The 26,814-nt window shown below is 37.4% G+C and overlaps 1 protein-coding gene across 2 annotated transcripts; it reads left to right on the top strand.

Moving 5' to 3' along the window:
- Positions 1–26,814, top strand: LOC116876951 (immunoglobulin lambda-1 light chain-like). Of its 2 annotated transcripts, none has more exons than XM_032873430.1 (6): positions 1–393; positions 488–804; positions 13,457–13,517; positions 20,251–20,580; positions 23,961–24,008; positions 26,225–26,427. In XM_032873430.1, exons 1-6 carry the CDS (start codon positions 204–206, stop codon positions 26,365–26,367), a joined length of 1,089 nt encoding a protein of 362 aa, XP_032729321.1. In that variant the 5' UTR covers positions 1–203; the 3' UTR covers positions 26,368–26,427. The 2 variants fall into 2 exon arrangements, with proteins under 2 accessions (XP_032729321.1, XP_032729322.1); XM_032873431.1 differs by lacking the exon at positions 26,225–26,427 and adding an exon at positions 26,641–26,814 and having other exon boundaries at positions 3–393.

Below are 26,814 nucleotides of genomic sequence, written 5' to 3'. Positions count from 1 at the left end.
AACCCAGCAGTCATGTCCTTACTTTTCTACAGTACAGGATTCCAGGGGAGATGGCTAAGTGGGTGTGAGAATTATCCTATCCTGGGCTAGATGGACACATTCACACCAGGAATTTCTTTCCAGATTGAGAGCCTTCTTACCCCATCTGCCCAGCACTCACAGGGCACAGGAAGCCCCAGACCTGCTCAGATCTGTGGCTGATCATGAACAACCCCATGGAACTATCTAGGTCACCACTTCTTCTGAGAAACCTGAACCAGCTCCACCCTCCAGCCACTGACCTGACAAGTCCTGCTAACAGGGACCTCACTTCTTACCTTGTCAACTGGGGAGCCAGCCAGGCCAACAAGATGCCACTGCTTGAAGCTGTCATCTTCTCATCCCTCTTGGTCTGTGAGTTGTCCCCCAGTCACTTCAGTCAATAGAGGAGACTGAAGAAATTGTTTCCATGTAATTTGTTCATGGGAATTTCTCTTTTTGGTTGCAGTTGGCCTTGGGCAGGCGATATTGGAGCAACATGAAATATCAGTTTCCAGAGCAAGAGATAAGAGTGCCCACATATCATGCAACGTGTCTGCTAAGGACTTCAACAGTGAAACCATATACTGGTACTGGCAGAAACCAGATCAGGAGATAGAATATCTAACAGATGTCATAACAAACCGTGTTCAAGTTCCCTTAGATGGGAAGAACAACAAATTTGAGGCAAGTAAAAACACTCATACTTCCCCTTCAACATTGAAAATAAATTTCCTAGAGAAAGAAGATGAGGCCGTGTACTACTGTGGCAGCTGGAATTGGATCCACAGCATCACAGTTGCCAAGAGAAGCTGCACAAGAACCCTCTTCAGGTCTGACCCACCCACATCCTTCTCAATATGGGCAACCGCAGAGGCTGCACAGCTGGGTGCCCAGCCTGAGTCTTGCCCTCTGCAGTATTTCCTGAACTTTATATGAAGACATCATAGATTCTGCTCAGACAGTGAGCCCCATGTGATATCAGCAATTATGGTCCAAATTATAGCAATCTGACACGATTTCCCACTAAATTCAACTGTCTGGAAACTATGAAAATACAGCGTGGATGGGTTAGAGAAAAAATCCATTTGTCTTTTATTTCACTGTGGAGACAGGGAAGTCTAGTATCTGAATGGTTCAGAATGAAGACAGAAAGGGGTACACATTTAACATAAATAGTTCTGGTTATTATTACTTACTGATGTTATTCATGGACATTACAGTTCTTTAGTGGTGCAATAATCTGTTGGATGTAAAAATTGTATGTCTTTTATTAGTGTCTGAGGCCATCCTGAAGGAATCCAGTGACCATTAAATCTCAAAGAAAACAATCAGCTATTTTGGGTATAGGAGAGACCAATGTATAAATCCTGTATCCTAGAGGTAGAAGTGGTACATCACTCCAGGTTCAGGGATCAGTGCTGGGAGAAAACCAGCACTGCCCCATTAGAAGAGGCCCCTGAGCACATCAGGCATCTCCAGCATGGGGGATATGCCTCTAACTTTGTTTTCCAGGGTTCTACAAAGAAACCAAAGATCCCAAATAAGGATCAGATGGTTAAAAAGAAGGATAATACACACTCCCTACATCTCTAAAGAAAAGAAAGGTAATGTCCCTCACAAATTAATAAAATAAAAGATAATTATTGAGAATTGAGTTTTGTGATTAGTAACTGGTTAGCTATGAGATTTCAAAAATAGGGAAACAGTGTAATGTGTGAAAATGTAAAAGTCCCCTCCCATCACTCAAGGGTCTACTTTCAAAGGATGAGGAAAACCTTTACTTCACAGAAAATTTATTGCCTTTGGTAACATGGATATCTGATCACAGAATTGCCATACCTGAGGTTTACCTCTAGTTCCTGAGATCATGACATTCTCTTTCTAAGAATCAGGTGGTGTTATCAAATGCAGAGACACTATGGAAGCAGAATGAATTACTCCCACAACAGAGTCAGCCCCTTTCCACAGGCGAACTCGGGATCTTGTGTCCCACACCCTGTCATCATGATTCCTGACTGGGGAGGGTCCCAGCAGGAGGAACCTGAGGGCCTGGGTCTCAACAGGGCCTCACCTGTCCTCTAAGGTGTCTATAGAAACAAAGTAAGAAGACCCCTGAATGGAATATAGAGCAAGAAAACATGAGCCCTTTCCAGGGAGGAGTAAATGAAAGAGGGATTAAGGTTTTCACAGTATGTGCTAAATACTTTACACAGATTATTTGATTAAACCAATAGAGCAGTACAGAACTGCATTGAAGTGGGCACATGGGGACTCATCTCAGGAGATGCAGCTACCCTGACTTTTCAACACACAACAACGGGGAAACACTACAGTGATGAACAGGAGGGAAGAGGGCTTCTTACCTATGAGGTTTTGAAGTGTCAAAGTACTATGGAGCCCTTAAAAACAAATTTTTTTGACCAATTATAAGTAAACAAGCATAATCACCACATATTAGCAAGGAAAATGTCAAATACAGAAATGGTTTACATATAGTAAACTCTCCAAGGGATAAAAAGAACAAATGCAAAGGAATTCTTTAAAGAGTGGATGTTCCTGGAAGGATAGGTGTTTTTAATTCTTCTTGGTACATGTACAGATTTTGTACATTTTATCAAAAAGCTTCTGTTATGTATACATAACAGCCAAAATTTATTGATTTATACATTTAATAATGAGATCGTTCACATAACAATATAGACTAAATATATACCTTTAAGAGATACTTAATATTATTATATACTTACCATTTCCTGTGGAATAATATTATATTATTACACTGTATCCCCCGGGGGGGGGGGGGGGGGGGGCTGAAACACTACAATTAATCATAATGGTTACCACGGAACAGGAAGTCAGCAAACTGTGTCTATACCTAGCAGCCCCCAGTTTTGTAAATAAAGTTTTACTGAAACATAACTTTGTCCATATGTTTACAAATTATCTATAGCTGCTTTTGTACTACAATGGCAGAATTGAGTAGTTGCAACAGAGACCCACAAAGCCTAAAATGTTACCATTTAGCCCTCTACAGAAAACATTTGCCAGTCACCACTCTATGATACACTGAGAGTATATCATAGAGTGACATTGATTGTTATTTTAGGTTTCCCTATTTCTCAGTGTTTCTTCAATGACCCTTTACTACATATCCACCTTTCCCATATTGGCTGTCTTACTCTGGATAAATTGCATAATGTATCTCTGATTCATTTTCCTTATTTTAAAATGGAATATGTATTAACTTTAAGGAGGTGTCGATAAGAGTAATGTCGATAATACATATAAAGCTCTTACAAGTGCTTAGAGCATGTCTAATGCTCACCATATTGAGACATTGCATTGCTTATATGGGTTATTATGGCATATTTGAAAATGAAATTATTTAGATCTGTATTCCAAGTCCTTGATACTCAAAGTTTCATTCCTGGACCAGCAACATCCACTTCACCTAGGATCTTGTTACAAAGGCAGAAAATCAAACCTCAACTAGTGCTACTGAGTGATAATCTCATTTTGCAAGGTTCCCACAAAGAAAGGCAGGCAGGGAGAAGGGGTCCTGCCTTGAGAGGAAACAACCTGTGAGAGGATTTTTCTCACCCTGCAAGGAGGCTTCCACCCTTTCCCACGTGAACAACTACCGAATAGGTAGATGAGTTTGTGAACAAAAAACCTGATTGGGTGACAGGAGCATGGAGTGCTTGTCAGATAAAAACAGTTCACCAACAAGGCCATAAAAACCCCTACACTTAGGAACTTTGGGGTGGGGGTAGGCAACTCTCACAGGGCCCCTCCCATTGGGGAGTTTATGTACTACGGCTCAATAAACTTTGCTTTGCTGCCCACCACTCTTCTTTCATCTGATCTACTTCTTCATTCTTTGAAGCAGCATGACCAAGAACTGTGGCCACTAAAGGAAAAGAAGTTCTGCAACACCCAGACAACCCACACAGTCCTCCTCTCAGGTTTGTATCCACCTGCATCCTTCCCTACATGAGCACCAGGAGCAGCTCCTCAACTTGTTCTCAGGGCTGGACTCCATTTCCCAGGACTTCTTCTTCAACCTCTGAAAACTTGAATTATGTTCACACATTAGGACCTACAGAAACCTAGTCGTGTACTCTTTTTTTCTTAACTGTCCAGAGATTACCTGAATGTTTAACATTGCTCAGATCCAAAGAGGAAATCACTGAGTGCCAGGAAACACCTTGCTGATATTACATATGTGTATATAATCATCACAACATTCTGTAATGTAATATTCATTTTGTCCATTGTAATATGAATAATTTGAGACTTAGAAAGATGAAATAACTTTCAAATCCTTCATTCCCACTTTCTTCCTCCATCAGGTCTTCTGAAGCAGTTTAGCATTTATTTGCTTTGTACATACTGGGGAAGAACATGGACAGGAGCTCACAGCCTCTCCTACAGTGAGAAGTGAGAATTATAGATCATTCCACACTGTGGATCAGGGGACAGCCCCAGCAGCCCACTTTCTTCTGCACAAGCCTCAGATCCTCCAGGGCAGGGAGGGGATATTAGTGTTCACACAGACCTTTTCCCCCAGGGTTCTGCTGTGAGCCTAGGGAGGATTGCAGGGGCAATTTAGTCAGAGCTGCTGCTCTTTCTTAGGCACTGCGCTAAATCCCTTGAAATAGTCTTTCTCATCCTGTGACAATACTGTGATACTGCACTATCATGATTCACATTTTACAGATGAGCAGACAAAAGCATAAGACGTTGTTTACTTTGTGGTCATGGAGTTACCGAATGGGATGGAGGGCTGGTTTCTGGCTTCAATGTCTGTCCTCGTACTGGGTACCGTCCTGCCTCTGAAGCACGAACAGTAGAAATGGCTTCTCCTCTGCAGTTCCTACAGCCAAAGAGAAGACAAACTGTTATTCATAAAATAATTATTGACACAAATAGACAACTATTCTTTGCTGAGTCTGAATAAATGTAAGTACATTGGCTGATTGGACTTTCAAATTATAAAACAACAACAAAATATAATAGCAAACAATAAAACAGTATAAGAAATAACAAAATATTTTTTTAAAAACATAGCATAGTATTTTCTTTCCTTTTTTTTAAATAATAGAAAATAAATAAATAAGTCCTTTTTCTTTTGAAAATTTATAATAGGACACATGCCCCTGGCATTCCTGGAACACAACCATGCCTATTCATTTTATAACTGTCTATGACTGCTTTTGAGCTATATGGCAGAGGTGACTAATCACAACAGAGACCTTTAAGCAAAAAAGCCTGAATAAAATATAAAATATTTGTTATCTGACTCTGTACAAAATAAATATGTATTTGCCAGCCTCTGCAATGCAACACAAAGTTAAGGAATGAGTTGGTAACTATAACTAAAACTCAAGATGCAATAAGAAAAAAAAATTGATAAATTATACTACGTGAAAATGAAAAAATAAAAGCCAACATAACAAAAAGTAGCATGTTACACCAAAGGACAAATGACAAGTCACTAGGAAATAGATGCAATTTATAGAGCACATAAAAGCCAACTATCCTCGATACAAAAAATACATTTAAAAAATGGAGGTAAAACGTTTGAAATATCCTGTAAGAAAGTGACAAAAGACATGAAAAGCCAACTTATGAAGAGAAATATAAAAATAGCCCTTAAACATATTAAAAATGCTCAATTTCACTTATAAGATAAAGATCAATTAAAACTACATTGAGATATAATTTCTCACCCATGAGATTGGCAACAATTTAAAAGTTTGACAATATATTCCATTGGTGAATCTGTGGGGGGAAACAGACACTCATATATTGAAGGTAAGGATGCAAAATACAATCATTTTGTGGGGATATTTGGAAATATCTACCAAAAGTTCATTTGCAGTTACCTTACAACCTATTAAAAGCACCTTTAGAAATTTACTCTAAAGGCACAACTTTAAAAATGTGAAAAAATACATGGAATTTCATTATGTAATTGCAAAATGTTGGAAGTGACATAAATATCCAAACACAGCAAGACTGGTTGAATAAATGATGGCACATGCACATAATGGAGGACTATATACAATGAAGTAGAATGTGAGATGTAAAATCAGTTGCAATTATATTGGCAATTCTCAACTGGAAAGTGAAACTTAAAAAAAGCATCATTTACAATAGTAACAACAACAATATAAAAAAAAAATCTCTATAATAGTTACAGGTGAAATTTAACCAAAAAATGGGAAGGATTTGTACACTGAAAACAATAAAACTTTACTGACAGAAGTCAAAGAAGAACTAAATAAATCTAGAAATATGCCATATGTAGTTAGGAGGTCAAAATTCTCCAAACTGATGAATACATTCAATGTAATCCCAATCAAAATCCCACAAAAACTTTTCATAGAAATCAGTTAGCTTTTTGCAAAATTTATATGGGAAGACAAAGAACATAGTATTGCCAAAATATTTTGAAAAGAGTCTTTTTGAAAACACTTACTGTTTGGGCAGCTCCAGACCACCAAGATATCACCTTACACCAGTTAGAATGGCCAAAATTAGCAAGACAGGAAACAACATGTGTTGGAGGGGATGTGGAGAAAGGGGAACCCTCTTACACTGTTGGTGGGAATGCAAGTTGGTGCAGCCACTTTGGAGAACAGTGTGGAGATTCCTCAAGAAATTAAAAATAGAACTTCCCTATGACCCTGCAATTGCACTACTGGGTATTTACCCCAAAGATACAGATGTAGTGAAAAGAAGGGCCATCTGTACCCCAGTGTTTATAGCAGCAATGGCCACGGTTGCCAAACTGTGGAAAGAACCAAGACGCCCTTCAACGGACGGATGGATAAGGAAGATGTGGTCCATATACACTATGGAGTATTATGCCTCCATCAGAAAGGATGAATACCCAACTTTTGTAGCAATATGGACGGGACTGGAAGAGATTATGCTGAGTGAAATAAGTCAAGCAGAGAGAGTCAATTATCATATGGTTTCACTTATTTGTGGAGCATAACAAATAGCATGGAGGACATGGGGAGTTAGGAGAAGGGAGTTGGGAGAAATTGGAAGGGGAGGTGAACCATGAGAGACTATGGACTCTGAAAAACAATCTGAAGGGTTTGAAGAGGTGGGGGGTGGGAGGTTGAGGGAACCAGGTGGTGGGTATTAGAGAGGGCACGGATTGCATGGAGCACTGGGTGTGGTGCAAAAACAATGAATACTGTTATGCTGAAAATAAATAAAAAAATGTTAAAAAAAAAAGAAAACACTTACTGTTAAGCTACAATGGTCAAAACAGTGGGGTATTGGTAAAAATGTAGATACATAGATAAGAACAAAATCCAGAAATAGGGCAACACATAAGTGGTTAACTAATTCTTAACAAAGATGCCACGGAAATCCAATGGACAAAGAATAGGCTTTTCTACAACTGACTATGAAACAATTGTTTATGTATATAAAAAATAATAAACCACAACCCATAACAAGCATCACATACACAAATTAACTAAAACTGTATTCTAGGTCTAAAAGTAAAAACAAAACAGTAAACTTCTAGAAGAACATATAGGAGAAAATCTTTGTGACCTTGGGTTAGGTAAAAATTTCTCATATAGGACACAAAAAGCAAGAATCATAAAAGAAATCTTTGATAAACTGCACTTCCTCAAAATTAACATTTCTGTTTTTCTCAAGACTGAAAATGGAAGGAAAATAGAAAATTCCAAGAAAATGGAGAGAAAAAAAAAACAGATTCAAGGAAAATATTCTCCAAAAACATATCAAAGACTGATGTCCAGAATAGAGAGAAGTCCCAAGACTCAATAATAAGAAAAGAAATCCAGTTAAAAAAATGGAAAGCAATATAATGGGCCTTTGGGCAGAACCCAACTGAAATTTACTCCTTCTTTTGATAGAAAATTGTTTACATTAAAAAAAAACAAAGAAACACAAAGAAAAATAAAATAAGAAAAAGGACCTACATGTGCTCAGAGATGTAAACAGCTGGAAATAGCAGGGTTCCCATCTTACAATAACATCCAAAAAAAGCAGGACACACTGAAATTTGATACTTTGCTTGAACCCATCAGAGAACTAGGATTGCAGGGCTAATGACTTAAACAAAAACTGGAGACAGATGGGCACTTGCAGGGAGAAACAGGATGCTCACCTTGGACAGATGTTGTCAAACACATTCCACTGGTCACAGGATTAAAGTGGAGATTTTTAATGAAACAATAAGAGCCGAGTATAGACCAGTGGAAGAGTGTGAACCCTGGAGGACCAAAATATGGGATACTTCCCATCAGCCTTTAAAGCTGCTTCTCCAGGAACTCCATAAAATTCTTGCAGGGAAGATCAGGGACAATCCAGAGTAAGCTTCCCTGGGTGCTGCAGGAGGGGAACAACAGCTATTACTGCTAAATCCACCAATACCTAATCTACCCCATCACCACTGTAGAAAAAAGTGACTTCACCTGCAGGGGAAGGCGCTGGTGGAATCCTGCTACAGTTGAGGGAAGACAAAGAGGTGACCACCAGGACTTTGCCCAGAACATCTCCTCTATGTCCAAAGTAACAGTTTTCATCTGCTCAAGGATGGGCATCAGAACCAGGGCCTGAAATAGGTGGGAACCTCCTGCAGCTGGGGGAGGGAGACAAGGATTTAAAGTGTTCTATCTCTGGGGGCACCCGGGTAGGTCAGTTGGCTGAGCGCTGGGCTCTTTACTTTGGTTCAGCTCGTGATCTCTGGATCCAGCTCAGCAGGCAGCCTGCTTCAGATTCTCTTTTTCCCTCTCCCTCTGCCCCTCCCCCCACTCATGCTCTTTCTCTCTCTAAATAAATAAACAAAATTTTTTTGAAAATGAAATAAAATGTTCTACCTCTGGAAAGGAATACTTGCCAAAGCCACATCCTTAAGACCCAGTTTCACTGTCTCCGGTTAAAATTGAGACTTAATAAAAATATCAGAGTATGTCCCCTTCTTGACCTTTCACCCTCATGCTAGGAAACCTTGAGTAAAAGTCACATTGCAATACTATTGAGAGAACTTCAAGAGACCTTTCTTTGGGGAGCAGAACAAAGACTCAAAGACAAGTGAAGAGACAAAGATAAAGTACAACTGGAGAATTTTTAAGTGTCTGAACTCTGACAAAAAAATTTCAACCCTCATAACTTAGCAACAAAGACTTCAAATCCAGGCTAACTCCTGACTAGTAACACAAACACCCATGTAATGGCTAGCAGAAGGAAAGGTGTGCTCATTTTCAAGTATAAAATACATTTATCTCAGTATCTCCTATACCTTACAACATCTCCAGCTTCCAACCAAAAATTTCAGAGGCATAAAACAGGTCAAAAATAAAGATAGTCTGAGGCTACGAAGCAGTCATCATAACAGACTGAGATATGATACAGATGTTGGAACTATAGAAGAATTTAATATAAATATGATTAATATGTTAAAGACTTTAATCTAATAGAAAAGGTAAATAGTATACAAGATCATCAGACAGATGATTTCAGCAGAGAGATTTGAAGAATCAAAGGAAATGCAAAAAATAAAAAAACACAGTAGCAGAGATGAAGAATGCCTTGAGAGGCTCACCAGTGGATTTAAGAGATATAAGGAAAGAATTAGTTAACATAAAGATAGACCCACTAGAAATTACATAAACTTCAATGGAAGGACTAAAGATAGAGAAGGAGAGAAGCAGATAACCTTAACTCCTAGAAGAAGAAAACTGTAAGAACTCCCCCCCTTTCTCCCACTATCTGATTTGAACCAATAAAGAACCATAATCCTTTAGTAAGAAATGGCTTCTTTACACTAATTATCAATCAATGATAACAATCACACAGTATCGAGAGGGATATACTGATAAACTGAGTAAGCAACCCTGTTTTGCAGGATGTTTTAAGGTAAATACTGTGGCTCCCTTTCTCTGCAGTCTATGGGTCTTGGGTGTGTGTTCAGAGCACCACTTCCTCTTAGTAAATCAGCCCTCAGATTTGCTCTGTGATCAGTTCAGTATTCAACCACCTCTCCTGACAAGTGCCGGCAAGATGCTGCGCCCATCACAGGTCATCCTGCTGGCCTCCCTGTGGATCTGTAAGTGGCTTTACCCATGGGAGATTTCACTCAGTGAAGAAAAGAGATAGAAAGCATGGACAATCAAGTCAGTCACTGTGGGCAGAAGAAAGCCCAAAAGGTCATTCAACCTAGGCAAATAAATTCCACCATGACCTTGAATTCTTCAGGAAAAAAATGTAAATCCTAAACCCCTAGGTTTTCGTTAATAGAAAATAAATGTATACTATTTTAAGGAATGTCAAAATTTTGCTAATTGTTATTTTTGTTTTCCTTTCAGATACAAATGCAGAGTTTTTAATAACGCAACTTGTACCATCCATTACCAAGAAACAAGGAAACACAGCATTTTTAGAATGCCAAATAAAAGCAGGAGGCTTAAGGAATAATGTATATATTCATTGGTATCAACAGAAGCCAGACCAGCCTCTAAAACGAATTCTGTATATCTCCTCAAATGAAAATGTGGTCCACGAACAAGGGTTTAATGAGGAAAGATATGAAGCCAGGAAATGGCAGAGGGATTTGCCAGCGAGTCTTAGGATACACCGAGTTAATGAGGAAGATGCTGGGCTATATTACTGTGCCTGCTGGGATACACTGTATAGAAATGCTCCACTTCCACTGAACAAAAACCCTCCCACAACGCCACACCCCTGCAAACATATACATGCTCCTTTCTACCTCCCAGAGGGACCTGGCTATTGTCTGGACTGGACATTTCTCCTGCATCTGTGTCCTCAGCAAGGTCTGAGCTAGGACCCCAAGCCCCCAATCTGTGTTGTTTCTTTTAGTCAGGTCACCTTATCATCTATTTACCTCTCTGGGGCCTAGGTTGGCTTTTGTTAGTGACATCTGGTGTCCTAGTTAGTGTCCTTCTTCTACATCTATGAGAAGTTTCTGGGGAAGGAAGCTAAATCCAATAAGCAAAATGGTGTGCTGACTTTGAATGAATGAATTAATGAATGAATGATGGAAGATATAAGGCCTTTGAAGTAACATGGACTTGGGTTTGAACTCCTGCTCAACCTCTTAACTGACAGCATGATCTAGGAAAGTTACTACATCTTTCTCATACGGGGAAATCCTCATGATGGGGACTGAAGAAGGTTGCATGCAGGACAGGTTTAGCACAGGGTCAACACATCACTGTGTCCTTTTCCACTACAACTACACTGTTTCTCTGAGCCATCTCAGATAACATAGGAAGTCAGGAATTTTTAAAAGGCACATTTTACATTGTCTTCCCAATAATAATCAAGTTTGCTTTATTTTGAAAAGCTAAGAACTGTGAATAAGAAAAGAGTTGAGGGTAATAAACCAAAGGATGTCTTTTCACCAAGAATTTTCTTCATTCACAGCAGAAACATCGTAGCGTCTAAAGCAACAGCTGCGACAATTGTGAATATTCACCAAGCCTTGGAAATTTTTTACAAACTACTGATCTACAGAATGTACATGCTTCTAGGTAAAGTTGTGGGATTATAGTCTCATTTGTTATTACATAAAGTAATAAGATTTTTCTTCTAATTCTCACCATAGCCATATAGTTCCACACACTCTTCCAAAACATGGTGGAAAATCTCTAAGTCTGAGTGAAGTAGAGCTCAAGGATAGGTGTGTTTGAAACAAAACCTAATGGAAAAATGTGAGGATGTTGCTCTGAAGGGAAAGATTACAATGAATTATTATAACATAAGGTTTAGGTGAAGTCTTCTGGGATCTGGTAGTTCTTTATACCAGGAACATAATCAACAACACTCAGACAGATCTTACTGAGAAGGTCTTTCCTTGGTTCTAAAGCAAACCTTCCTCCCCCAGCCCTGCCTTTAATGAACAAGGGCTGCTACTGCCTCCCCAGTCCTGATTAATGGCCCCTCTTGGAGAGAATTCTAACTAGTCACTTTCAAATGTCAACCCTATGGATATATGGGTCTTTGGCTTGGGTTTGTAGGTTGAATGTACTTGTTTCTTGTCTTTTCACTGTTTTTATGTCTACTGTCAACTTGTTCAGGTACCTCTGACCTCACTCCATTGCATTTCAAATGGAGACACCAGAGTGAGAATCTTTCAGAATCAACTTTCCTTTACCTGAACACCAGACAGAACAGTTCACATACATTGCAAGCAGTCTGGAGTTTCTCTCAAGAAGGTCATTGTCCACTGCTACCAGCAAAAATAGAAAAGCCCCTGAAATGAATCCTATATGGCTCCACCAATATTACCTGTAAGACTAGCCCCATTCTGGCTTAGACACAGATAAGAAAAACAACAGTCTTTTACCTGATAGTCAGTAAGGTCCTCATGTGCCATGAAGCCCCCTGATACTGTGTCTACTGGGATCTCACAGTATTGTAGAGTCAGAAGGGAACTGTATGAAATCATTTTCTATTACTAACCCTCAACTCCTTTCTCACTTGAGCAGCCCAGCAGACCCTTTCTTGCTCTTCATCTCAGGTTCATAAGCTGTGGGAACACAAAATGTCCTTTGGACATACATAGCCCAATGCCTAAGCAGCAAATAGGGACATGGGAGCCCAGAGATGACAAATGTCTTGTCCAAAGCTAGTTAACCACAGAGACAGGGCTACACATGTATTTTTGAAGATCATAGAAGAGCTTCCAAGAGGCTTCCCCTTTCAACATTTCAGAAAAATGGATTTTGTTTTCAAATTTTGGTTTGAATCAAAATCTATTATCTCATGCGAGATAAACTTCTACAAATCTCTTTTTTATTCCGGGAAAAACATTGTCATTACACAAATTATTTTCTCATTTTGCATGGCGTGGTAAAGAATCATGTTGTCAAGTCGTGAAAGTAGCTGATTAAAAAATGGAGGCCATTGTTCATATTTCCAAAGTATACCTCTGTTGGTATATTTACATCTTGGGTTACTGAAGTTTCCTCCTTTAGAAATACAATCCCAAATTACTAACAGAGCAGGTCTGGTGTTTGTGAGAACAGAAGGGTTTTTCCTTTGATGCATCTCTGAGCAGTTTCACACAACTGAACACGTGGAAATCAAAACCTCTTAACTGACTGAATACTTTTCCTGGTAATGTAGATAAACAGTTGGTTGACCCGTACTACCAATCTCTCTCTTTTCTTTTGCTTTTATTGTTTCTGTTTTCCATCAGCTCTTCTCAGTGAATACTGCCTCCTTGAAAAACAGACACTTGGGTAACTCAGCTCAGGAAAACTTACAAAATATCAGATACTAAGAAGCCTATATCCAAGGCTTTCCAAGGAAACCCAGAAGATCAAATTGCCAGTACCATGTTTCTACCTGCTGGGTCCTGCTGTGAAGCTCAGGAGAAGGCTGATGTTTTTGTAGAACCTCTAACCAGTGTGATAACTCAGGCTGGATCAAGATGTTTGCACAGGGAACTAAGCTCATAGTAATTCCCCCAGGTAAGTAACCTTGTTTTATTTCAATCCTGTGAGTGAAAAATTGATAGATATTTTTAAGAAAAAATAATATAGGATCCCCTCCACATGTGGACAGCAATTTTGCAGTTACTTGTCACTCTAGTGGAAAGAAAACTACTTTGTAAATGGTTTATTTACTTCCCTGCTTGCAAACAGATTATATGTCTACTTTTAGAAAATACACACACAGTAAAATATATTCAGGATTGAAATTAAAATTATTTTGAGAACTGCGTCTACAAAGCTTTGGTGTGAGTTATTGTTTCAACATGTTTTTCTTGTAGACAGTCTCTTAAGTGAGAAATAATTTAGTCTACTACATCCAGTATTAGTAGTGTTCCTTTCTTAATGGGTAGTGCTTCTTTCTCTAGTAACCTGCAAAATATATGATTTCTTTGATCTTTTTTAAACAGAAGTACAGGGATGCCTGGGTGGCTCAGTGGGTTAAAGCCTCTGCCTTCGGCTCAGGTCATGATCCCAGGGTCCTGGGATCGAGCCCTGCATTGGGGTCTCTGCCTAACAGGGAGCCTGCTTCCTCCCTCTCTCTCTGCCTGCCTCTCTGCCTACTTGTGATCTCTGCCTATCAAATAAATAAATAAAATCTTTAAAAAAAAATAAACAGAAGTGCAAAAAAATTAACAGAATAAATGACTATAAAACATCAATAAATCTCATTTATTCTTATTACTGTAACATCTTAGAGGGGAGGGTGAGACTGGTCAAAATGTGTGCTATTATGGCTCTTGTGATATTGCCTAAAGATGGTCCAGTTTAATGGAATTTTTGAGCTCAGTAAACCATTTCAGCTCCAGAACCCATAAAAAGAATCTGTCTTCATGCTTTTACATTTTCGTTTGTTCATTTAGTGTCTCAGCAAATGTTTATTGAAGACAGTTTCTGTACTGGATGCTAGAGATAAAAGGATGAACAAGACACAATCTCATCACTCAAAAAGTTTCCATCTAAAGGACAACAATTTTAGATTGTGGCTTCATTGGGCCCCACGTTTTTTGGCTTGTGACTACCAGAGACACAGAACATCTTAGATTCATCAGCTCTTTTGCTTTCTTAATTTATGTAATAGCTACTGGTTATAAAATTCATATACTTGGGGCACCCAGTTGGCTCAGTAGCTTAAGCATCTGCCTTCGAGCTGAAGGTCATGATTTCAGGTTCCTCAGATGAGCCTTGCATCAGGCTCTCTACTCAGCAGGGAGCCTGCTTCTCCCTCTGTCTCTGCTCCTACCCCCAGCTCATGGTTTCTCTCAAGTAAATAAATAAAAATCTTCTAAAAAATAAAACAAAGTTGTATTTTTATTGGAAGAATTTGATAAAAAAAAAAAGACCTGAAACCATTCCTGCAAAGGGAACAATAATATTAGCTAAGATTTATTAAGGGCCAGATACCATGCTGACTGGTCTAGTGCACTATCTCATTCCTCCACAGCCCTATACAGAAAATCCTCTTTTTCCAGTTTTGCAGTGTGGAAACAGAGGCTTAGAGATGTTCAGTTATTTTACCTAAAGTCACATGACTAGTTATTATGGCAAAGAGTGGAATCCGAGAGAAACTTGTCCATTCCAAAAAAGTGTGGTCTAGGCCATAATGTGATATTAGAAACACTAAGCCATATTTTTAAAAGATTTTAATTTATTTATTTATTAACGAACTATGTGAGACTGGACTCCAAGAAACAGACTGAGGGTTTTAGAGGAGAGGGAAAGAGGGGGTGGGCTAGCCTGGTGGTGGGTATTAAAGAGGGCACACATTGCATGGAGTACTGGGTGTTATATGTAAACAATGAATCATGGAACACTACAACAAAAATTAAGGATGTACTGTATAGTGACTAATATAATATAAAAATAATAAAAAAACTGAAAAAAATATTTATTTCTTAGAGAGAGAGGGAAAGTGCACATGGGGAGAGGAGCAGAAGGGGAGGGGGAGTTGTCCTACATGCAGAACTCAGTTGCATAACTCAGAGCTGTCTTTGCAAGTCCTCCAGGACAGCTGCAGAGAGACCAAAACAAACAGGATCTTCCTCTTGATAGGGCAACTCAGATTTTTAAATCAATTCCCTGGAAACTGTTAGGGTAATTTCAAGCTCAAAGGAGCTTCAGGAATAACTAGGTTAAGAAATCATAATTATAATTTCAGACTCTGTAACAACCTATCAGGTCTAGTGTCAGTGGGAATTAGATTCTGGAAAGAATTTATTTTACAATTAAACCAGATATCCACCCCTTAATATATAGAAATAAAATAATCCTGTAAAAATACTGAACACTCACTTATTAAATACTCAAATACATTATTTCTATTCTTTTTTGAAAATTAAAGAAATATTAACTGTAAATTACACTCTAGTAAAAGAAGTGAAATCAGAGAAGAAAACCCTTTAAGGGAAGATATTAGAACTTTCAGGAAAATGGTGAGAAAAGGTAAAATCATACTCTCCAACCCCTGTGAATGAGGGAAAGACGGAAAGATGGAATCAAGATGACCCTGGTGAACACCAAGTTCATGGTGTCAGGGCCACAGAATCAAGCCCCATGTCAAGCAGCAGGTCAAGCCCCATGATGGGCTCCATGCTCAGCAGGGAGTCTACTTATCTCCCTCTCTCTCTCCCTCTGAGCCTGCCTCTGCAGTATACTCTCTCTCTGTCTCTAACATAAGTAAATCAATCTTTAAAAATTTTTTTAAATGATGAGAATGTAATAAGCATTGTCTCAAGTATTGTTACCTTGAATATAAAGTACTCTCTCATTTTTCAGTGGAAATATCCAGACATAAAGGGAAAAGGGAGGATGTTTTGCAATTTGAATATATAAACTTAAAATGATATGGATAAAAGCCAAATACTCACTTGTATATTTAATATCTTAATCATCTAGTTATATTTAGAAAGTTAAAAATTGCATCAATTCAAACATCAATTGAGAAACTGCTTTTTTCCCCCTCAATTTTATTCATTTCAGACACTTCACACGCATCTAAAACATATACTTTAGAGCAAATTTCTTAGTCGTCCCAGGGTCTGAGTGTCTATTTTGGGATCCCCTTATGATGACGTCAATGGATAGTTTTTCTGAAGAGAAAATTACCCACTTACAAAATTAAAAAAAAATTTTGTATTCCCTCTGGTATTCCATATTTTTCAATGTAAGCATAACATGTAGAGATTTTTGTTCCAGGTAATATTTACCAAATCCATATTAAACTTCTTTACTGCCTTTACCAGCTCTACCTCTAAAACCAACGTTGCGTTTATTTCAGGTTGATACCTTGTCCAAGTAGTATTGTTTGATCAAATAGAGCATTAGAAGAGCCTCTTTAATATGAGAGGCTGAAACCTAAGGCAACCCCTGTGTTGTGAGGGATAATATTGGAAATGAAAGCTTCACCTTATGCTCTGGCATTTCAATGTGTTTGATTCTACATGCTTTGGTCTGTATCTCAGCAGGATTTGCAAACATCTCCCGGTTTTCATGTCATCTTTGAGGTAAACCTTACCAAATGGCCAAGCTCTGGGGCAGAAAAAGAAACAAGCTCTAGAGCACAAACTATTCCTCATTTATTTATACTGCCTATTTCCAAAATCTATTTGAGAAGACTTAAAATACACAAATAGCGTTCTGCCATGAACTAAAAATAGAAGATCCAAAGCACTGAAGAAAGTAGAAGAAAAAAGGCCTGTGGTTATCTACCAAGAAACACAGGGTCAAATTTTAGGATCAAAGGTAGGGAAAACTGTGATGAAGTACATACTTTATATCACCTGTGAAAATGAAGCACACTGACTTTTCACATTTGTTATGTTTTTCCCACCATAAAATGAGAAAAAGACTTTAATGTACAAGTCGCTTAGGAGGAATGTGAACTGAGAGTGGGCATTGCCTTCCACATCCACTTTATAAAATGGAAGAAATGGTCTTAAGAAAAGCACATTTCATGCTCCCACTGCATCGTTACTTTGGGCACCACGATATTTAATGTCATTCACAGATGGTGACCTTCAGCAGACCTGGTCAGACACCAACAAGTTTGGCTTTCATGCTCATATTTATTAGAAAAAAGTTTAAACATTTTAAATACAGTTAGAATTTTAAATAAAGTTAGAAATGTCATAAATTTGAAATTCGTAGTCAAATATGAATTAGCTTTAATTATTGAATAAAAGAAAAATAACAGAAAAATAAAGAACAATTAAATCAACACCAATATGTAGGTTTGAAATATCACATTTGCACTTGGAAATGTAGTTGACATTTGGTAAATTTATATAGGATTCACAATATCATATCTTAATATACATAACCAGCAACTTAACTCCAATGTATTTTGTGATTATGCCAATGAATATATATAAATATATTGGACAGGTTTATTTATTTGGAATCTGTTTTCTAATTTATGATTCATAAAATGATTTTGGCCATAAAAATCACTGTTAATAAGCTTAAAAAGAATGTTGAAGGAAAAACTAGGTACTATAATACCCAAAATATAGGCACTAACCATATTTAATCAAGTACACTATTTTAATGCTCAGCTAATATTCAATTGAGAAAATTATGGGAGTTCAAGATTCATTTCATGCTGAAAAGAATAAAACATCAAGAGTCTAGCTAAAGTAAAGGGACAGGAGGTAAAACCAATGTGTTACCAGCCAGAAACTTTTCAAATTCATCAATTTATTTTCAGTTTCTTTACTATAACAAATCAGAAGTATTCCTACAAAAAAACACACAAAGTTTCTAAGATGAAAATTAGATTCCATAAATCTTGACTAGAGATTAAAATTATGTAAATATCATGTATAATTGAAAAATTAATCTTCTTTATCTAACATGCTTTTAAAATTAAAAACAAAGTATATCATTGGAGAAATATACAGTGTCTTAATATTATAATCAAAATAGTATTTGCACTACAGCAAGATGTATAAACATAAGTATATTCTGGCTTCATTCTATTTATATCATGAATAAAAGCTCATTGTTTGTTACTCATTTAGTATAAAAATAGGAGCTATGATACACAGAGAGAAATTCTCAAGAATTTTTTTCCAAAAAAAAAAAAAAAGAGTACTACAAACTGCCCAGAAGAGATTTTTTTTCCTTTTCTTCTCAAATGAAAAATCCAATTGTTCTTTTCTAAAGAAATTGCCCATTGTATTAATAAACTAACTCCAAACTAGCCCAAAGAGAATATCAGTAAAACACTTGCATGATGGAAATACATTTTATTTTTTTTAAGATTTTATTTATTTATTTGACAGACAGAGATCACAAGTAGGCAGAGAGGCAGGCAGAGAGAGGAGGAAGCAGGCTCCCTGCAGAGCAGAGAGCCCGATGCGGGGCTTGATCCCAGAACTCTGGGATCATGACCTGAGCTGAAGGCAGAGGCTTTAACCCACTGAGTCACCCAGGCGCCCCGGAAATACATTTTAAAAGGATTCTAACATTTATAATTTTAATCACTAACAGTAAATGTATAATCAAGTAACATACCAGTGTTCGAGTGACATGCCCTTTAAAACCAATGATGTTTTGCCATATATTTTGACATTATGTCTGTAAGAAACTCTGGAACCATACTTCTAACATTACACCAGATATATATATATATATCTATAGATAGATACATATATCTATCTATCTATAGATATATATATATATAATCTACCTATCTATCTATATACTTTATTCAGCAGGTGAAATCACAGATACTGTGGGGTTCTAGAAACCAGTCAGCAGCTTTCTAGAGCAGATTCGACTTTAAAGAGAGACTCTGAGAGTCAAAATATGGTGTCTTCTTAGTCATATATAAATGTCAAATGGAATTCCAGTACAAAAGGTGCTTCCAGTGAACATTTTCCAAGCAATACAAAATCCTGATAAGTGCATTAGTTAATACAAAAGCATTTCTGGAAAAAAAAGAGTTTTCTAATAGCAGTTTTGGAAATACCACTGGAAATGCCCCATTGCTTCTAAATTCAAGGCATTGTAAATATTTGAGAGGTGCAGTTTTAATCATTTAAAATCCTGGATCCTAAAATCACTTAAAATCCTGGAGTTGTTCAGAATGAAGACTGAGATGTTTTACAAAATCAGGAATCAAATAGGAGACCTCCATTACTTCAAAAGTGGGTTTGGCCCTAAAAGACTCTGAATCTCACAAAACAGAGGGTTGCTGGGGGGAGGTGGGTAGGGAGAGGGTGGTGGGATTATGGACATTGGGGAGGGTATGTGCTATGGTGAGTGCTGTGAAGTGTGTAAACCCGGTGATTCACAGACCTGTACCCCTGGGGCTAATAATACATTATATGTTAATAAAAATAATTTTTTTAAAAGTAGGTTTGGGATCCATATTTGAAGTTTTAAAGATCAACTGGATAGATTTTCAAGGACACGTGGAAGTGGAGTCTCATTCAAAATGTGTGTATTGTTCCAAAAAAACCCTCACATTTTAATCCAGACTCCACCACTTTATAGTTGTGACTTTGAGCAAGTTACACGGTTTCTTGTAACGCTTTTCACACTGAAAATAAGAACAATCAGTACCTCATAAACCACCGTGGATGAAAGGCCTGACATAAGTACTAATTCTGTGGCGAATTTCCTCATTTCACTGTGCTAGGTGCTTCTAAACCACACAATGTTTATGTTACTCTAATAATGTTTTAATTGTTATTCCACTTCCCCACAGATAGAAGCCTTAATGTAGACATTTCCCCCAAGCCCACAATTTTTCTACCTTCAGTTACGGAGAGAGAACTCCATAAGGCTGGAACATATCTTTGTCTTCTTGAGGATTTTTTCCCGGATGTTATCAAGATAGATTGGAGAGAAAAGGATGATGAAACAATTCTGAAATCGCAGCAGGGAGACACCGTGAAGACTAACGACACATACATAAAATTCAGCTGGCTGACCGTGACTGGAGCGTCAATGGATAAAGAACACAAATGTATCGTCAAACACGAGTGGAATAAAGGAGGAGTTGATCAAGAGATTCTATTTCCTCCACAGAAAAAAGGTATGTACATGTATATATGAATGCAACCTTCCAGTACCCTTTTTTGCCCCAAAGGAAATAGTCTACATTTTTTGTCAAATATTAATGAAAAGAAACAAATAGAAACTTTTTATTGATGTTGCAACCTTTAATGTAGGATATAAATGTCCTGCTCTTTCTTTTAGAAATTATTTTCTAAAAGAAATTCAGTCCTTTAGAATTGAAGTAGAATGGGCTTTGGGACATACAGAAAAAAAGAAGACAAATTCACTTAGTCTTTCTTGCCTCAGTTTCATCATCTGAAAATAAGGTCACAGTGATGTCTTTGGAGGGTCATTGTATGAATTAATTGAAATAATACATATGGAAGCCCCTAGCAATCTTGCAAACCATAAATGCTCAAGAGAGAACCACACTTGATCATGAAATAAGAACAACTATTCATCTTTCAAGAATGTTCTACTCAGCAGCCAGAGTTCTTTTCACTTCAATCTTGCTCTACTCAAAGGATTACCCACAAACAATGAGTTATAAGCTGCAAAATGTTTGAGCCAGATCACAACTCAACAAAAGTAATTTGGCAGCTGAGGTTTTAGTATGGTCTTGGGTTTTTCATATTTGAATTTATATTCCACTCTAAGGGGAGATTTGGTAAGTAAAGATGAGCTGAGGCTACCATGTACAAACATTCTCCCTTTCTACACAATGAATGTATTTCTTACCATTGGTAAAGCTGCTCTGCAAACATTCTTGCAGTCCTGGTGTGTGCCAGGCCTGGGAAGATGTAGGATGAACTACTGCTCCAAAGAGGATCACTACAGGAGCTCTCTTTATACTTGTCTAATCACTTAGGGTCACTCACGATGCAGACAAGGTTCCCAAATTAACCTCATTGGTGATGACGCTGGTCATATTCAGACATTGTGGGTGGATGACTGAATGTTCTCTGGACCTGCTGTGATCCAGGAACTCACTAGACTCAGAACTCAAGTTCTGGCTGGCATTAACATCACAGACCAAGGCCCTACAGAGCCCATAAGAAGGAACTAGTTTATACTTTCCCTGTGGTTCACAAGTGCTTGGGAGCTGCAGACAACAAACACATAACGAGACACGCAAAGACCTTTGCAGTATACCACTCTGAATTGCTGAAGTAAATCTTTATCTTCTTGAATCCTTAGTTCCTCCAGTGATCAATTTAGAGTCAAACACTTACTTACCTTTCCTTTCTCCTGGAATGTGATGAAGACAATGTGCAGTAATGCCAGTGAAAATACTTGGTTTTGAAAACATGAGATGAATATGTTTATTTATTTGTTTTATATTTTCTTTTTTTATTTTCCTAATAGCTGGTGTAAAATTATAAACAACCCTAATTTCTTATTCCTACAGCTAAGAAACAGAGAGGAAGCAAATGAGCAAAACACAAGTTTAATGTAATCACTGGGCTGAAATATTTTAAGTATTGATTTTTATAGTGATAGAAGTAAAAATATACTATGGTACATTCTATGATGATCATTTTAGAAAAGGGAGAATTTCTTATTCATGGTGTTTTACCTGAGAATTAAGTTCTGAAAGGACTGTCTCCCAAGATCTTCTCATAGCAACAAAGCTATTGAGGGCATTTCTGTTAATGTTTTTCTATAGCAAATTTCTAATGCTGTTTCTTGTAAGGTTTTTGTTTGTTTGTTTGTTCTTTTTGTTTTTGATGAAAGTTAATAATACATAGAACATGGAAGTCGAAATTCACAAAGTGATTTTGAAGAGATAAAACTAATCTAGTCCAAGTTTTCAACAAATCTGATTGAAAAAGAAAATCTAGGACATACCCAGAGATTATAATTTGAGAGATTATTACCTTAATGTTTTTCAACCAATCAATTCATGGTGATTAGAGATTTTTACTTCTCTTTTAATGAGTAAAGCCCCTGTATGGAAAAGAAAGGGAATTTTAAGACACTAAAGTCAGTTCTTGAGAATATTTTAACACCTAAACATGATTATATACACTTTTTTATTCTTGAGATTTACTCCAAAGCCTACAGCTCAGATTTATTTTTTAAGAGCATACCGAAATAAGATTCTGTGAAGTGAATAATTTGCATAACAGAACTATACCTGTATGGACAAGAACAAATCAAGCAGAGAAAGAATAAACCAAAACATGTTGGGACTTTCTTCCTCCATCCAACAGTCAATGATCTTTTTAAGGATTTTTGTCTTTGTATGCATGTTGGGTTTTGTTTTTGTTGGGGTTTTGTTTTGTTTTGTTTTACACTGTGAAGAAATACAACCCTCACCTCAGTTTTATATATTCAGAAAACTATGATTCTTACTTGGCCAATCTTTTAATCCCTGGAAAGAAGCACACTGAAATACTAAGCTTCTAAAATCAAAAGGTCATTTGTTAAGAGTAATTAAGATACTGGAAGGGATGATGTCTTAGAGTCCACAATGGTGGACTATTATATAATATCGAATATTATCGATTTCTATGGATTGTTTTACAAGGTAGTTTCCACATGTTCTAGCTCATCTAAATCCTCATAATGGTTCTTTGAGTGCTGGCTCTGCCAATCACTGATATGACTCCCAGTGAGTTATTTAGACTTTCTAAACCTCACTTCTTCATGGTAAACATGAATACAGTTCATGTCAGTGTCACTAGGGAATCAGATGTCCTAATACATGTGAACATTTCACATGGTGCCTGGCAGAGTAATAATCACTCAATAGGTATTGACTTTCATTCGTATTGTTGTCATGTTGACAAATACCACCCACCACTCCAGAAAAGAATGTGTGGGAGTTGGGAATATTGGGAACATGCATAATTTGGAAAGGTAGGGTCTCTTTCTTTTGCTTAGAAGGAGAATTTACCTAAACCAGACTCCTCCCAAAATGTAAGATTCTGCTGTGGAATTTATTTGGGTATCAACCTGGCTAGTCTAGCATAAGGCATTTCATGTTAGCAATGGGTGCTAAGGACTGTAGAGAAGCCACTGTTTCTGGTTATTTTTCCATTCAACCAATATTTATAGAACACCTACTGTGCAGCAGGCTCTGTGTAAGGAGCTAGGAGCACTTAGATAGTCTTAGACATTACCCTCCAGTTGAGGAAAGAAAAAGATGTATCATTCATGAACTTCAACATCTTCATGTGCAGAAATGCAATATATGAATTGACTTACTGATTTACACAGACTCAGAACAATCATTTCTGGAATTGTGGCACTCATATTGGTAATAGCTCTCTCCTCTTGGTTGACAAATTCTATCTATCATCTATCTATCTATCTATCTATCTATCTATCCATCCATCCATATATCAATAACACAGACACCAGTCAAATAATATACATGAACAATTGAATAATACTTGCTCTCATTTCTTTTAGAGCTCACTGCTATTAATTCTACAAAAGCTTCTCTAAGATATAAAGATGGTAAGTTTTTGTCTATGTTTGCCTTTATGTTATGCCATAGCATTTTTTCCTCCTGATCAACTTAGCATCTGGCCTTAGGTGGAAACCTCAGAATAGCTGGTGATATTTTAAGTCAATCCATCATTTCTCAGGAGTGTTTTTCACAGAGTAAGTGCTTGTTTGGGTGTGAAAGAACTATAAATTAGGGGTACAGTGATTGCTCTGAATTCTTTCAACAATGGACTTGACTCATTTCTGTGACTTTTATTTCTACTGACTGAGGAAAACATGATATCAAGTTGCTTCTAGATATTTTTATGTCTTTGTTCTTGCTGGTGGTTAATAACATGAACTGACACCGAGAGGTTTTTGTACAAAAGGCATAATGCTGCACTGTGAGTGCATTTTGTTTAATTCTCTTAATACTCACAGCGAAGGATAATATTCCTATTTTACACATGAAGGCAATGACTTAAAATTAATTAAGTCCCTTACACCATGACACACAGCGAGATTAGAGGCTTCAACCCAGACCTTCTGAAATAACAATTCATACATCTTACTCAGTTTTCTATTCTTCTACGTTGTTGTCATAAAACAAGATATCCCAAAGTCAAGGCCCTGAGACAGGTGTACACATGGGGAGGGGTTGTGAGTACGGGGATTCAAATGCCACAGACTGGACATTAACCCCAGTCTTTTTATTATTAGCTCCATGAATATGGGTACAGTAGTTACACTTTCTGGCAAGCAGGAATAACACAAATAACACCTCATCAGTTACTGAAGACATAATGTGATATATGTGGAATGTCTAAATAGTTTATTTTATTTAGCTGACACATAAGCACTAGTTTCTCACCCTTTCTTCCAACATATATAACAAGAGAGTACAAGGAACATTGCTCTAGCTTTGCTGATCTGCCTTCCATGTCCAATATCAAGAGGCCTCTATACCTTAGCTAACATATTACTTGACCAAGGACACTTTGTCAAGGAATAATGAGTACAGCATCACTGGATGTCGTTTTCCACACCAAGGGCTAATGATTTTGGAATTCTGACTCAATGGAGATAAATACATAAACGAAATTTCCATGTGAACAGACTCAGCCTAATGGTTCATTGAATAGCCAATCTGACACACCAACATTGGCATTAATTATTTTTTGATATCTTGTATTTCCTGCAAAACCTCAAAGGATAACAAATGCAATTATCCTATAACATGTTAACTGCAATAAATATATTCAGGGAGTGAGTTTGATCTCCTAAAGTTGCAGAGAATTTGGATTCGCTTCTTTCTTCCACTTTATTTTATTTTATTATTTTTTAAGTTTTTATTTAAATTCCAGTTAGTTAACATACTAATTATAATATTAGTTTCAGGTATACAGTATGGTGATTTAACACTTATACACATCACCCAGAGCTTATCACAACTAATGCCCTCTTTAATAAAACCTCCCCCCTACCCTACCTTGAACACAACAAAATTTCCATTGATTGTACCCTTGATAGGAATCTTAGCAATGCACAAGATATATTGGCTAAGATGCTTCTAAATCAACAATTCATCTTTATATTTATGCTTAACTCTTTGTAACTGAGAGTATTTATTACTCTGGAAGTACAGAAATACAAAGTAGGTAAGAATGTGTTCATCAACATTATGTCACTAGGATTAAAACCTTGCTGGTGGTATTTATTAATCATATGACATCAGGCAAATTATTCTCTGTCCTCAATTGATTTGTAAAATGGCAATGAAAATAATAATCTCCTAGGTTATTGAAAAATTAAGAAAGATTAAATTTTTGCACACAAACTTTTCAAATTAAATGTCTGCCATTTGGTTAATGATTAAAGCATATTAGTTATATTATTACTTACAGACCTGGTAGGGGTGAAGAAATGGTAAAAGCTATTTTAACCAATGCTTTTATAGACTGACTCATTCATCTAAGACATAGCCTTACTTTTTAATACTTTAGAATGTTCTAAGTGAATTTCCCAGAGGTTATTGATTGACTTGACCTGCAAGCTGGATTTTGAGTTATTTTGTGATGGTGGTGGGGATAGTGTTAGTGGTGTAGATGTTTATTGTCAGGTTGTAATGGTCTAGGGGCTTCCTTTCCACTTAGATCATCAGAAATGTATAATGTGACCTGTCTCCCATTAATAAGCCTTAGCCTTTCAAAAGAAAGAAGGTGAAAATAATAAATGACTTGTTTTAGATACTTTGCAGCTGCAGCTCAAGACCACCTCTGCCTACTACACTTACCTTCTACTGCTCTTCAAGAGCCTGATCTACTCTGTCATCGTGGCCATCTGTCTGCCTGGGAGACCAGCATTCTGTGGCAATGGGAAGAGTTCCTAACACATGGTGGCATAAGAGTCTACTTTTCTCCAATGGCAATTGTCGCCAAAAGTATCTGTTGTGGATCTAATGGGGCTTTCTTTCTGAGACTATTATATTTCAGTTCAAATGTGTCTTTTTCTATTGTGTCATTACTCCAGAACAGGTCTACACACCACTGGGCAAACAGAAACTTTCACTTTGCAGCTAGAACAAATTCTGCCATGACTCTGGGGCGGGGCCAGGGGGCATCCACAGGGGTGTCAGCACTGCTCTCTCCTTAATGTCCACCAGCTCCTCAGCCACCCAGTCCCAGAGCCTCTGAGCACAGCCAACACAGCTTCAGCTGCATCTCCTGGGGCTCTTTAACCAGATAACTTCTTCAAAGCCATTTATTCTAACATCTGGACTGCCATCACTGCTGCCCGAGTTTTGTACTGCTTTACATAATAGGCACAATAAAAACAA

This window comes from Lontra canadensis, unplaced genomic scaffold, assembly GCF_010015895.1.
Source record: "Lontra canadensis isolate GAN:19392208 unplaced genomic scaffold, GSC_riverotter_1.0 scaffold48, whole genome shotgun sequence".
In the NCBI taxonomy this organism is placed as follows: domain Eukaryota; kingdom Metazoa; phylum Chordata; class Mammalia; order Carnivora; family Mustelidae; genus Lontra; species Lontra canadensis.
This window is presented reverse-complemented; position numbering and strand designations above follow the sequence as displayed.

What these genes read in the sequence shown, in the direction of transcription:
- LOC116876951 (XM_032873430.1), top strand. Translation starts at nt 204, where the DNA reads ATGAACAACCCCATGGAACTATCTAGGTCACCACTTCTTCTGAGAAAC. An exon ending in CTTCTCATCCCTCTTGGTCT is followed by an intron (nt 394 to 487) that starts GTGAGTTGTCCC and finishes TTTTGGTTGCAG; the next exon opens with TTGGCCTTGGGCAGGCGATA. An exon ending in TTCTCTAAGATATAAAGATG is followed by an intron (nt 24,009 to 26,224) that starts GTAAGTTTTTGT and finishes GACTTGTTTTAG; the next exon opens with ATACTTTGCAGCTGCAGCTC.